The sequence below is a fragment of the Plodia interpunctella genome, chromosome 29 (genome assembly GCF_027563975.2).
Source record: "Plodia interpunctella isolate USDA-ARS_2022_Savannah chromosome 29, ilPloInte3.2, whole genome shotgun sequence".
NCBI lineage: Eukaryota > Metazoa > Arthropoda > Insecta > Lepidoptera > Pyralidae > Plodia > Plodia interpunctella.
In genome coordinates, this window is record NC_071322.1 from 1,047,457 (window position 1) to 1,061,412 (window position 13,956).

General features: G+C 35.3%; 1 protein-coding gene across 4 annotated transcripts; it reads right to left on the minus strand.

The window, feature by feature from the left end:
- Nucleotides 1-708: 708 nt before the first annotated feature.
- On the minus strand, nucleotides 709-13,534 carry LOC128681956 (zinc finger protein 883-like). 4 transcript variants are annotated; one of them, XM_053766329.1, is made up of 12 exons: nucleotides 13,287-13,534; nucleotides 11,970-12,101; nucleotides 11,090-11,497; nucleotides 10,088-10,218; nucleotides 9,450-9,524; nucleotides 9,161-9,290; nucleotides 7,621-7,727; nucleotides 5,731-5,821; nucleotides 4,664-4,804; nucleotides 3,394-3,495; nucleotides 1,967-2,062; nucleotides 709-873 (listed from the first exon to the last, which is right to left on the minus strand). In XM_053766329.1, the coding sequence occupies exons 1-12, from the start codon at nucleotides 13,392-13,394 to the stop codon at nucleotides 727-729; spliced, it is 1,668 nt and encodes a 555-aa protein (XP_053622304.1). In that variant the 5' UTR covers nucleotides 13,395-13,534; the 3' UTR covers nucleotides 709-726. The 4 variants fall into 4 exon arrangements, with proteins under 4 accessions (XP_053622304.1, XP_053622306.1, XP_053622307.1 ...); XM_053766331.2 differs by having other exon boundaries at nucleotides 13,295-13,527; XM_053766332.2 differs by lacking the exon at nucleotides 13,287-13,534 and adding an exon at nucleotides 13,048-13,217.
- Nucleotides 13,535-13,956: the final 422 nt, after the last annotated feature.

Consider the following 13,956-nt stretch of genomic DNA (forward strand, 5'->3'; position numbering starts at 1 on the left):
CATTGCCGTCTCAATATGAGAGCGATTTATTTTATTTCAGTGTTCCTTACCCTGTACCTAAATAATTATAAGTTTTTAACTAGAATTTTGGATGTCGTGCGTCAGATGCTATAATTAGGTTAACCGGGACTCGATTCTCACACAATCTAAGCTCACTTCATGAATTTTCTCTAGTTTTTTCCGATGGTTTTGGCCAAATTTACTGATGAAAAAGTTCGATCGATCGATCGATGCGTCCGCTCGAACATTTTCATTGGTAATATTTTGTAAATGCAGTGTTTAAAAAAATTGAGAAAACAGTCTTCGACTGTTTGAGAATCGGATCCCTCGTGTGCACATGAGGAAATGTGTAAAATAAAATATATTTTTATATAAGTAAATAATCATTTTCATTTTTACCGATATAAAACAATCCTAGCGTGTACTTAATATAAAATAAAATATTTTAAGGTAATTATTTTTAAACTTGCTTTTTTAACGCACTTCATGTTTGTGAATTTATTTTTAGCCATTCATTCGCCCCAAATTTTGATTAATATATTTTCTACGAATTGAAATAGCTATTACTGTAGCTATTAAACTTCCCCTATTATATATTATATGGGGAAGTGGAATTAATTATTAATAAAGATAATTTCGGAGATACACAAAGTTGCTATTAAATTTTCTCAGGCGTAAATAAAAATTACTACAAATTAAAACATCACATCGAAATTGTATAATTTATTAACAAACTGCGAACTCTTTCCGTCTCGCTCTGTACGGCGCGGGCATCTTGAGGTGGACAGTGTTGACGTGTAGTTTCATCGAATTTGACTGTGAAAACGCCTTGTCGCAATGGGGACACACGTAGGGTTTCTCACCTGTGTGTACCTGAAAAAAAAATATATATATAGTCCACTACAAAACGAGGTCTGATACCAGCTCCACGGTGTCGCCGAACTCGGACACGTTACGACGCGAATGCGTGAACATTGCGAAGTTGGTACGAGTGCATTTTACAGCAATGAAAAAGTAATGTATATCGAAAAGCCAAAGTTTGGCAAACTGTACGACGACAGTGTGGAGTCGGCATAAAGTTGCAAACATTATGGGATTAGTACCTAATACATCGCTTATTGACGTAAAAAAATTACTAAGTCAACTGCCGACTTCCAAAGCGCAGGTGAAGAAGAAGCGGCGCAACAAACTTCACCGAGGCCTTTTCTCCAAAGACGTCAATTAACAAATGTAGGTCTTATAACGTTAGTAAAAACTACATCTTTTATTTGCAGCGTGGGATAGTCCCAACACAATCTTGGTGAGTTTGGTAAACAGACACACGTCTCCGCTATACATAGTTCTCGCTTGTTGTTCCGGCTCCACAATTCCGCCAAATTTTGCAACGTACATTACTTGTGTCGTCGCCGTCACACCGGAACCGAATTAAACTCGATAATACTAAATAATTAAAATAGATTATTTGTCTACCTAGATATGTAAGCGAGCGCGCCAAATTTGAGCAGGGAGAATAGTGACGGACGTTGACAGTTTTGACATTTGGGGAAATTAAAAAGTTAACTGTTGTCTCTGAAGTTAGTAGCTATAGCCACAAACAGTTTTACTGCAAGGAAAAGCTGTTTAGTTTTAATATATATAAAATCTCTCATACAAACTATGCAATGTCAATTCATTCGCGTCAGCATCGCTCTGAGTTGGCCGATAGTGTAGCCGGCATAATGTTTTTTTTTTGTTGTTTTTTTCCACATTAAATAAAAAAGGTAAAGCAAATAAACAAAATTATACATGCAACGCGAAAGTTTAAAAGTAATTAAAAAAGGTTCATCAAGTTATAAATAAATAAATAAAATTATAACGTTTAAATTTTAATAAAATGTTATAATTATAACATTTTCACATTTAAAATATTTTGTTTGTATATAATAGAATGGATTGTGGCAAACATATAAACAATATTTGCTCTTACTCTAACATGTCTGTTGAGACCTGCTTTGTGTATGAACCCCTTCGAGCAGATCTCACATCTGTACGGCCTCTCCCCCGTGTGAGTACGTACATGTACCTGTCAACATTACAAACAATAATGACAGTAGGGCCGCGGACCCTGGGCTCCGACCCCCTATGGCTGAAGAAACTGGGAAAACAGATATGAGAAAATTTACAACAGGAATTACACATTTTCAAATGATTACCTCGCTCCTTCATCTGAGTGCTGTCAGTTTCATACACGGCTGTGTAGCCTCGAAGCCAGGGAGCCACTTAAAAATGTACTGTTAAAGTTTGGGCGCCTTGTGTAATTGTACAGTCTGTTTATAAAGTATTTATTTACCGACTCTAAATCGTTGTACAACGATCTAGTTTCATTATATAGTGTTCGTTATTTCAGTTTAAATAAAGTCTCAAAATTATCTGAAATACACTCATTCTATTTGGAATATTTTATTTTATTTATTTCTTGGCATAAACTAGTGTAGCAAACCGGTTTTTGTCGAACTATATTTTTTAAAACGGTCAAGATGAATGAAAAACACGCAGTGTTCCCGCCGACAGAAGATTGCGCGCTCATTTATTTATCTACACTTTGTAAACAGGTTACATTTTTATTTTTTTTTAAAGAATTGTATACCTTTTCGTAATCTGTAATTATTCTAAGCTTTAACCATCACGTATTTAAATGGATTTATTACACGTGTCACATATGCTTTTTAACTTATTTTTGAAAATAATAATGAGACGAAAAAATCTGGAATCGAGGCGGGAATTGAACCCGCGCCCCTGTGTATCCGGGACCGTGCTCTTGACTACTGAGCTATCGAGACCATGCAAGTTCGGCCGAATCAATTCATCTCTACGTCTCACGCCGACGTACAGTATTGTCATTAGAGAATAGCAGGTACTCTCAACTAATCAACAATACCCCACTGTTACAAGCAAGAAATTATGTTTTTTGAAAATACACATGTCATACATGGTATTTAACTTATTTTTGAAAATAATTACGAGACAAAAAGTTCTGGAATCGAGCGGGAACACGTATTTGTTTTATTAACCTAAATGTCCGATTGCTAGGGGAATATCTAACACTTCGTCCACCTCTTAATAGACAGGACTGCATCATTTAAGCCCCCTTCCGCCCACTGCTGGGCATTGACCACTGTCGTCGAACAGTTCGCCGAACTTTGTCGGTTTCGGTATACATTGCTGGTGTTTCAATCGCGGTAAATACAAGCACTCATACTGACTACGAAATGTTTACGCGTTCGTGTCGGCGTTCGGCGACAGCGTGGAGCTGGCATTAAATGGAACTGGGCAGGACACCGGTGGAGTAAAGCGCTGACTGAATGATGGCCTACGTCAGGTGGAGGAAGTGACGAGACTGTATATTTTTATGACCTGTAGCAGTTGAAGGTTGGTGAACTTCTTCGGGCAGTTGTTGCAGTGGAAGGGCCTCTCTCCCGTGTGCGTGCGCTGGTGGTGAATCAGCTTCGCTTTCGACTGAGGAATATGAAAGTTATTAAAAATCCCACTAACCAATACGGCATTAATCGCGTCTAGGCATATGGCTATGAAAATACATAATCACATACCAAATAATATAAAAAAATATTAAAAAATCTAATGTATTTAATAAGCATTTTAAAGCTTTCCTTTCAGACAAATGTCATCTCGGTGTTTTTTGATGATAATTATGTTTGCTGTGCCCTGCAGGGCGTCACTTGTACTTTATACATATGTACGTGTTGCAAGTCACAATAAATAATAAAGAATAAATAAAGAATCAGAATCTTAACCCTTCTAAAACCGAGCAACATTGCTCAGTCACGCTCCAACTTGACGTCCGTCAACAGACATTGTATGAAATTTCGACGTACGTCAAGGTATGTCATTGTCAAAACCTATAGAAAACAACGGCCGGGCAATGAGGAAAAGCTCTAAGGTGAGATTCGACCCAGGGTGTCCCCACAGGTAACAGACGAACTCACACTACCACAACTGAGCCAAATTCAATTTCAATTTCGAAACTGGAAATGAACTATTAAAATTTATTACTTATTAATTACATTACATAATTTAACTTCTTCAGCCCGATATATCCTTAGTGGTCGGTCATGTCAAGTCTCCTTCTCCATTTCTCCCGAATAGACTTCCTTTTTAGACATATTCTGCCTAACGCACTCAAAAATCCACCTCTTTTCTTCGGACTAATTATTCAATTTAAAATCCAAATAAACAGGCAGTCCTGGCACTAAGGACTCCGCTTGCCGTGCCACTTGAGGTGACCCTAAAAGCCTGAATATTTTGAACCCCTTGTAAGTACCATTTAACGTTATTTCTACTAAATATACTACTAAAACCCGCGAATATTAAACTACTATTTTTTTAGTAGTCAATTGTATTATTGACTACGGAAGATTTTTTAACTTAATTTTTTTAACTTAATTTTTTTATCTTAATTTTTTTAACTTAATTTTTTAACTTAACTATTTATTTACTTTTACCTACTTATTATTTACATAACTCGTAAATCGAAGATATAAATTGCTAAAAGGTCTCTAGGTGAGATTCGAACCTGTGCCCCACAGGTAACAGTCGACCTCACTGCCAACTGAGCCAAACCCACATACACATCAACTGACGAAAACAATATTCATAACACACTCACATGGCACGCCTTCCCGCAGTGTTCGCAGACCACAGTCCTGGCGCTGGGGCTCCGCTTGCCGTGCCGCTTGAGGCGGAGCCCTAGGTGCACCCTCTGGTGGTGAATCGCGTACGAACGCTCGTTTGAGAACGTTTTGTCGCACTGAGACATGCAAATAATTCAGTGTTATATTCATCGTCATATCGAGTGTGTTGTTGCTAACACTGGTGTCAGATTCAAGTCGCCTAAAGGCAACTGACACGACTCTTACGACTACTTACCGCCATCTAGTGGCAAGTAGTCGCATACACACTAGTGAACTAAACTGTCCACCGGTGTGCAGGTTTCCTCACGATGTTTCCCTTCACCGGAAGCAAGTGGTGGTCGATGAAAACTACTATACATGAGTTAGATTGGTATGCAAACTCATGTGGCACGAGTGGGATTCGAACCTGGGACCTTTCGATCCACAGGCGGAAGGTCTTAACCAAGATACAGTTAGTTCAATAACAGTAATTGTCATGTCAAATGCCTTTAGGCGAGTTGAATAAAATCTGAAAACGCAATGTAAGACGATCAACTGGTTATTACATAGTCTGTACAATAAATAATAAAGTGTATGTATTTAGCTAATATATATGTGTATATAACATATACAGGGTTACTGGTATCAAACGCAAAACCTCCTTAAGACTACTTGGGTACATCAAAATAAGCAACTTTTGTTCTACGACTTTTCGTGATTCGTAACTTTTATTTTTCATATAAAAAAATACAATCTGATTAGCGATTGTACACATGTTAACTGCATGCAACAGCCGAGCGACACGAGACAGCGCAGCAGCGTTATGTAGCGGAGTCCAACATAGAGTTAACGGTTTGTAGAAACGACATTAAAACTAAATAAAAAAGCAAAATTTTCGTATTTATTACGTTTAGACAAAAGTCGTAGAACAAAAGATGTCAGTCTCTATGTACCTTATGCGCCTTTGGAAGGTTTATGCGTTAGATACCAGTGACCCTGTATATTACTGGGTTTAACATTGCCGCAACTTTAAAAAGGTGTTAAAATTGAACACATTAAATACCTGCTGGCATTTGGTCGCTTCATGCACCATCTTAAAATGGTCGTTTAGTTTCTCTTCAGAGGTGTAACTTTCACCGCACTGCAAACAGGGACTGGAAAAATAACAAAAAATCTTAATCCTAATTGACCGAGCGAGCGAAGCGAACGAGGGCTACAATTCGAATTGGACGCAAAAATACATTTTTTTGTATGTATGTGTGTATGTTTGTTTGTTTGTTTGTTTGTTTGTTTGTTTGTTTGTTTGTTTGTTTGTTTGTTTGTTTGTTTGTTTGTTTGTTTGTTTGTTTGTTTGTTTGTTTGTTTGTTTGTTTGTTTGTTTGTTTGTTTGTTTGTTTGTTTGTTTGTTTGTTTGTTTGTTTGTTTGTTTGTTTGTTTGTTTGTTTGTTTGTTTGTTTGTTTGTTTGTTTGTTTGTTTGTTTGTTTGTTTGTTTGTTTGTTTGTTTGTTTGTTTGTTTGTTTGTTTGTTTGTTTGTTTGTTTGTTTGTTTGTTTGTTTGTTTGTTTGTTTGTTTGTTTGTTTGTTTGTTTGTTTGTTTGTTTGTTTGTTTGTTTGTTTGTTTGTTTGTTTGTTTGTTTGTTTGTTTGTTTGTTTGTTTGTTTGTTTGTTTGTTTGTTTGTTTGTTTGTTTGTTTGTTTGTTTGTTTGTTTGTTTGTTTGTTTGTTTGTTTGTTTGTTTGTTTGTTTGTTTGTTTGTTTGTTTGTTTGTTTGTTTGTTTGTTTGTTTGTTTGTTTGTTTGTTTGTTTGTTTGTTTGTTTGTTTGTTTGTTTGTTTGTTTGTTTGTTTGTTTGTTTGTTTGTTTGTTTGTTTGTTTGTTTGTTTGTTTGTTTGTTTGTTTGTTTGTTTGTTTGTTTGTTTGTTTGTTTGTTTGTTTGTTTGTTTGTTTGTTTGTTTGTTTGTTTGTTTGTTTGTTTGTTTGTTTGTTTGTTTGTTTGTTTGTTTGTTTGTTTGTTTGTTTGTTTGTTTGTTTGTTTGTAACGCGATAACTTACGTACCGTTGGTCCGATTTTGATGAAATTTAAAAGGTATGTAGGATATGTCTATTTAAAAGGTATGTAGGAAATTTTCACAAGTTCGTGAAAACTCATCAAAAATTTATGTGTTCGCGGGGTCTAAGTTCGCGGCGAACAACTAGTATTATAAATGCGAAAGTAAGTTTGTTTGTTACCTCTTCACGCTCTATCTATTCAACCAATAAAATTTTTAATTTAAATTTTGCATACATAGTATGTTACTTCGAAGTGTATAAGGAACCTTTCATCCGGGAAAAATAACTGCTCTCGTGGGAAATCACGCGGGCGAAGACGCGGGCAACAGCTAGTGTTATATATATATATTTAACTAGGTGTTACCAGCGGCTTCGCTAAGTTTAATTTCGTTTCGCGTAAATTTAGAACAACATTCATTTTTCAAAATATTGAATCACTTCAAAATTTACGCGATGCGAATTTAACTAGATGAAATTTAAATTGAATTATCAACTTAAATAAATAAATAAATATATTAGGACAAATCACACAGATTGAGCTAGCCCCAAAGTTCGAGACTTGTGTTATGGGATACTAACTCAACGATACTATATTTTTATAACATATACATATATATATATATATAAACATCCAAGACCCGGGCCAATCAGAAAAAGATCATTTTCCATCATGACCCGACCGGGGATCGAACACGGGACCTCTCGGTTCAGTGGCAAGAACTTTACCACTGCCCCACCGAGGTCGTCACTTAAAACTTAAATTTTTCCCAGATGAAATAAAAGAGAAGGCGGAGCTCGTGTCTCATAGGGAGGTGAAATCGGTGGCTGAGGACAGAATTAGATGGAAAATTCTCCACCTAAATGATGATGTTGAATTTAACTAGGTAGGTGATGGCAGCGCTTTACCTTTTATTGATATCACAGTCTTTAATATCACCATGTTTTCTCAAAGCGTCTTCGTTATAGAACTTAACGTTACAATATTTGCATTGATAATTCAGTACTCTGCTGTCCTGTAAAATACAATATAATTAAAAAAAAAACTTAGAACATCCTACTAATGTTATAAACCAGTTGCGCCCCTGGGCTTCGCTCCCGTGGGAATTTCGGGATATAAAGTACCGTATGTGATGTTCCAGGTTATATTCTACCAGTGTACCAAATTTCATAACAATCGGTCGAGTAGATAACGCGGGAAGAGGTAACAAACAAACTTACTTTCGTTTACATATTAGTTGGGATGCGAAAGTTTGTTCGGATGTATGTATGTATGTTTGTTATTCTTTCACGCGAACTCTATTGGACGGATTGTTATGAAATTTGGTACACGGGTAGAATATAACCTGGAATAACACACTTTGTTCAAACTTAATCATACTTTGTTCAGGCTTAGGACTGACAGTTAGTTTCACTAACTGACATATTTAAAAATCGATTTTTATTTACAGTGATTTTCGGATTACTTATGTGCCTACATTGTTCTTTTTTATTATTTTTTCTATGTACCGCGACGCGACTCGATGTTGCCCGAATTATTGCGATCAGTCGCTAGTCGCTCGGCTTAAGCTTAAGTTTCATTCATTCATTCGTATCAGTGAACACCCCGTCACAGAACATAGCTTCAGTAATCTGTGGTGAACACATTGATCCAATGATCCACTCGGAGTGAACGATTGAGATTCGGATCAGTGCATCACTTTGCTGTAATGACTCACTGAGTCGTTTCAGTAAAGATTTACTACACACGTCTACTCTGGACAAAATTATCTATGACTGTCCAGGATTAATGTTTTACTGGCCACCGATAAAAAAAAAGACATTGTTTTATTTCTTATTTAAATTATTTTTCCACACAATGACAGATTCTACTACTGATTATCAACTAATATTCCCGCCGATTGCTTGTATGTTAAATTTGATTAATATATTGAAAAAGTCAATAAAATTTCATTTAATAATTAATGTGCCATAATTTAAATTTAAGTGAATTTGATTAATTTATATCAATTATTATTATTATTATGTTCATGTAAGTAATTTTAATTGGAAACAGTTTGATTGTGAGATTGATTTAATTTTTATATTTTATTTTTGAAAATTTGGTATTCGCGGAAGATCAGCGTCGTGGCTCATGCTATGATCTACGACACATGCTGAGCTAAGGCCGTTTTGGTGTATAATTTTGTGAAATTTTTGTATGTAAAAAATTTAACTAATGTAATGATACATCCAAATAAACAAATATTCTTTCTTTCTTTCTAATTACCTCTACATAGTTTTATTTATTGCTGACCAAAGATTCTGGCCAATGACACAAAAAATACTAAACGGAAATCGGTTCATCCGTTTGGGAGCTACGAAGCCGCAGACAGATACACAGACAAACACGTTAAACTTGTTTAAAAATATATTTATTATAACATATAAGGATTCACCGTATACTGACCTGTAAAGTGTGAGCTTTTTTAATATGCATATTAAGTCCGTTTTCACCAATAAAAGACTCCCCGCACAGCGAACAGCTGTGGTTGGTCGGATGCCGCAGGCGGACGTGGGTGAAATAACTAGTCGATTTCCTGAAATATACCGTACTAGCTATTGTACGCGGCTTCGCCCGCGAAAGTTCTTTTTTACCGGGTTTTTGTGTTGAATAGTGAGTTGCTGAATAGTGATATATGGTAAATATATTTATATAAAGATTTATAATAATAGTATAGATTTATAAAATAACTCACGCGAACGAAGTCCCGCACAGCTGGCACACGTATGTATGTCCCGAGTGCCATCTAGAATGTTCTCTGGCGCGACTCCTGTCAAAAATAGATTAGGAATTTGAGAATTCAATTTTTTGCAAATTCAATATTGTTCAGAAGAGTCAGTTCGTCGTACAATGTCAGTTTCGAAAAACGTCATTTTCGTATAATGTCATTTTAATGCAATATAACTTAGTATAAACATTTCTTGAGAAAAGAATCGAATGATGTTCGCAAGTGACTTATTGCAAAGTGAATACATTTTTCACGATGACATTTTGCAAGTGACAAGACCGAAACGTTATTACTCCCCGAGACTTGACAATATAGTAGCACAATTACGCAAAATGTCACATTCACAAAATCTCAACGTGAAAAATAATTGTTATTATTTTTTTTACCCCAGAGTGTCATACCTGCCATACCGTTCTTCGTGCGAAAAAGACGTTTTCGTTCGAATATTACTTTTTGTGCAAGTGACAATATACGAAATTCACATTACGCAATAGTGACATTACCTATGCGAACGTGACATTTTGCGAAAATGACATTTTGCGAAAATGACATTTTGCGAAAGGGACATTCTGCGTAAAGACCAAAACAATACACTTACTACTCACCCAGACTTTGTGACATAGTTGCACAGTTTACAGATGTACTTCCTCTCGTGCGAGGTGGCCACGTGGCTCCGCAGCGTCCTCTCCGAGCTGCAGTATATGCTGCAGATCTCACAGCGGTGAGTACCCACATTCTACAATACAATTGTACTAAATTAAGTCTCTCATATGAGCAGCTTCTTCCTCAGTCATTGAACGCGAACCAGAGTCCGGTGCCAAAATATTTGGAATTTCAGGACCAGTCTGCCTGGCGCCAACCCTCTTTAGGAATGCTATTGTTGGCCATCAGCTGTCAGTGTTTTTTCCATTAGCCACCTCGTGCGACATCCGTTTTTTTACACATGCGCCACTTTGACGTGCACATATAAAAAATAAATCTGTAACTATGACACCACACACGTATATGTGACGTTCCAAAAGGAGTACCTCGCAATAGATTCTCGTTTCCGAGATATTTGACATTTTGTGGAAAATGGTGGAAATTGGCATTTTGCGATTTTAATTGATTTCAATGCGACATGCAAAGGGCTATGTTTTCATACAATAAACGTCTCTAAATCGTGTACACAACGTGACAAAACTGCAATAGTATATTTAGTAACTAGAACTCTATATGCTAATTCAATGTCTACTTCCCAACAATTTGATTTTTGTGTGAGCATTGAATTATTTTTTTTCTATTAAATGTGAATAAAGTTAATTGTTTTTTTAATCCATATGATCAACAAATTATTTAACTATCTAAATACAGCCTTCACTCAATACCACTCACATATTGTATAGTTAGCTAATTAACATAAGCGTCTTTGTTTTAAAAAATCCACAGCCTCTATAATTGATTGGATTTGAAGCCAGTAGTTTGTAGCTTGTGAGAAATAACTATAAATATAAAAATTGACGAGAAAAAGTGCCTGTGAAGGTCTAATTTCTGAATAAATGATATGAATTTGAATCTTGGTACAAAATAAGTTTTTAAATGTGAAAACAAAAGAAATTTCCACTTACAGAATCATGTCTAATCATATGGTTCTTATATGTAACATCAGTCATGAAACCTTTATAACACAATTCACACTTGTACAGCGAATTCCGATAATTCAAACTGCGCATCTTAGCTTTCAATTCATCCATCTGTTGCTGTTTACTCAGAAACATTAAATCTATCTCCGGAGCCACACCTATCTCCGCTTTGATTTCCGGTTCACAATTTTTTTTAACTTTCTTAGATAACGGCTCCTCATCGCTTGCCTCGCTCTTTATATCATTGTCTATTGTCACTTCTACATCTCGGTAGTCTATGTCTTCCTCCTTTATTTCGTCTTTGGATTCCATAGAGTACACTGACTCTATTACGTACGGTGGAAACGATGGGACATTTGTGCGGTCCATGTCACGTAAATAGTCTGTGGAAATCTGGAAAATAGAAAAAAAATTTAAAGCTTAAAAGATTTTTGTAAATGTAAAATGGGATCCTACTACTAAGTCTCTGCTGTCAGTCTGTCTGTTACATGAACGTTATAATTAAATTGATATATTATTAGAAAAAAAAAAAAAAAAAATTGTAAGAAACAATAATGGTAAGCCGATCTGGCATGATAGGGACCGACACTGTTCAAATGAGTTTCTTCCAGCATTTCTTCTCAGCAGTGGTCGTTCCGAAATGCCAGTAATTTGTAGCTTGTGAGAAATAACTATTTAATATAAAAATTTACGTGCCTGTGAAGGTCTAATTTCTGAATAAATGATTTGAATTTCAATTTACACAATTTTCTGTTGGTGCTATAACAAGAAATTTTAAAAAATAAAATAAATATATATATTCTCAAAAACTACAAATATAATTAACTAGTGGCTTGGTAGTTTTATTTAAATTTTTTAAAATTACCATTTCAGTCTCTGTAAGGTACCGCAGCATCTCCTGTGTGTTGAGACAGCGTTCCTTAAACGCAGCATTCTTGAGGATAGTTATACTGCAATAGTTGCACATCTTGTGGGGAAGCCCGTCTGTCATTGTGATCTGAAAAGATTATATATAATAACAATTACTATGACATAAAAAAAATATACCTATATGTATGTTTAAAAAAAATTGTAAGCCCTTCTAACATGATAGGGACCAACACAGTACAAATGAGTTTCTTTCGGCAATTCTTCTCAGGAATGGTCCTTCTGAAATGCCAGTGGTTTGAAGAGACTTGGGAAATCTGTATAATTTGAAATTTCATGTGGGAAAGTGCCTGTGATGGTCTAATTTCAGAATAAAGATCTTTGACTTTGCTTTAAAATAGTTTCCTTTGACTTCGGTAACATTTTTTAATTGGAAAATTTGCTTTACATGTCATACAAATTATAGAATAGTGCATACAATATTTTGGAACAAGTAAGTTATCTATACTATTATTATAAAGAGGTAAGCGGTTTGTATGTTTGAGGCGGGTGATCTCCGAAACTACCAAATTGATTTTAAAAATTCTTTCACCATTAGAAAGTTACATTATCCAAGATTGCTATAGGCTATATTTTATCTCAAAATTCCCATGGGAGCGAAGCCCCGGGCAACATCTAGTACCAAATATATCTGAAAATACAAACTTTCATAGATCAAAAAGCTATAAGACAAGGCCATTAATAATTGGAAAATTTGGCACATGAGCATGCAGTTTGCTTATGGTAAGCAAATACCACAACCCAAGGACACCAGCATACAGACTACATAAGCATTGCTGCCTTTTGAGAAATCAATACTCTTTTCTTAAAAGGGCTGATTGAAGTTTATTAATAATATTTTATTTTGCACAATTTATTAATTAATCTAACAATAATAATTTTTATTTCAGACACTTTTCCATAGTGTTAGTAACAATTTTCCTATGTCTATGATTAGTACACAAAATAATAGCTACAAAAAAAAATAAAATAAAAAAAGAAGAAAGTAATGGGATAGTCAAGTCACGGCTACCTACCTACAGTGCAAACTGTTCCAGTGAACAGTGAATGCAAAGTTCCACATAACCGCAATTATCTTCAGGATTGGATTAAAACAGCGCAAGAAGTTAGATAAAAACGAACTGTAATTTAGCGTGGGAAATGATGAAGGTGGAATTTTTCCTATACAATACAGCTTTGGATGTTTGTGTTTTACATCAAACTACATCACTAAAACCCTTAAATCTATTTCAGAATAATTAAACCACGTAGGTACCTGTATACCTGTGACCATTTCGAACGCTGAAACTAACTTATTTGAATAGACATCAAATAGTTTTACATCTGTAGCGAGGCACACGCGACAGGCGAGTATTTCTTCCATATTAACAAAAGACCTTTCACTCAATAATTTAATTAAAATAGATGTTAATTAAACTAAGCAACGTAGAATCACAACCATGTAACATCAACAACAAAATCTTTTTTTTTTTAATTTTCCATCGTTCGCCAAAACCAACGCTATTTTACATACATGAATGATTGACAATGACAAATTGGTAACTGACTGTGCTAGGTGTGTAGTGTTGCCGCTCGATAGTCAACTATTCATTGCGTTACGATTGACAATTGATAGTTTGAGGAAAAGCAATAATATCGATAGTATCAATACTATCGACTGCTATTTTGAATGGCCTTGTTCGATTCAAACTACTGATTAAAAACTATCGATAGTTCGGCAACACTAGTGGTAGGTGTTGCTAGGTAATACATGGTGAAGACCTATGCGGTCTTTTTAATCGACTTCAAAGAAAAGGAAATTTTCATAATCTTTTGTCTTAAAATCGGTTTCAATATATTGACACTGTAGGTGACCTACAGTGTCAATAACCGTTAAATAAGAGTTATAATAACAAACCGATTTTAGCGCGTTTAAAGGGCCCACC

Excerpts from the sequence above, each read along its gene's own strand:
- LOC128681956 (XM_053766329.1), bottom strand. The coding sequence starts at position 13,394 with ATGGAAGAAATACTCGCCTGTCGCGTGTGCCTCGCTACAGATGTAAAA. Across the intron at positions 12,102-13,286 it reads AAATGGTCACAGGTATACAG|ATCACAATGACAGACGGGCT; the intron begins GTACCTACGTGG and ends TAATCTTTTCAG. Across the intron at positions 9,291-9,449 it reads CTGTGCGGGACTTCGTTCGC|GAAATCGACTAGTTATTTCA; the intron begins GTGAGTTATTTT and ends GGTATATTTCAG.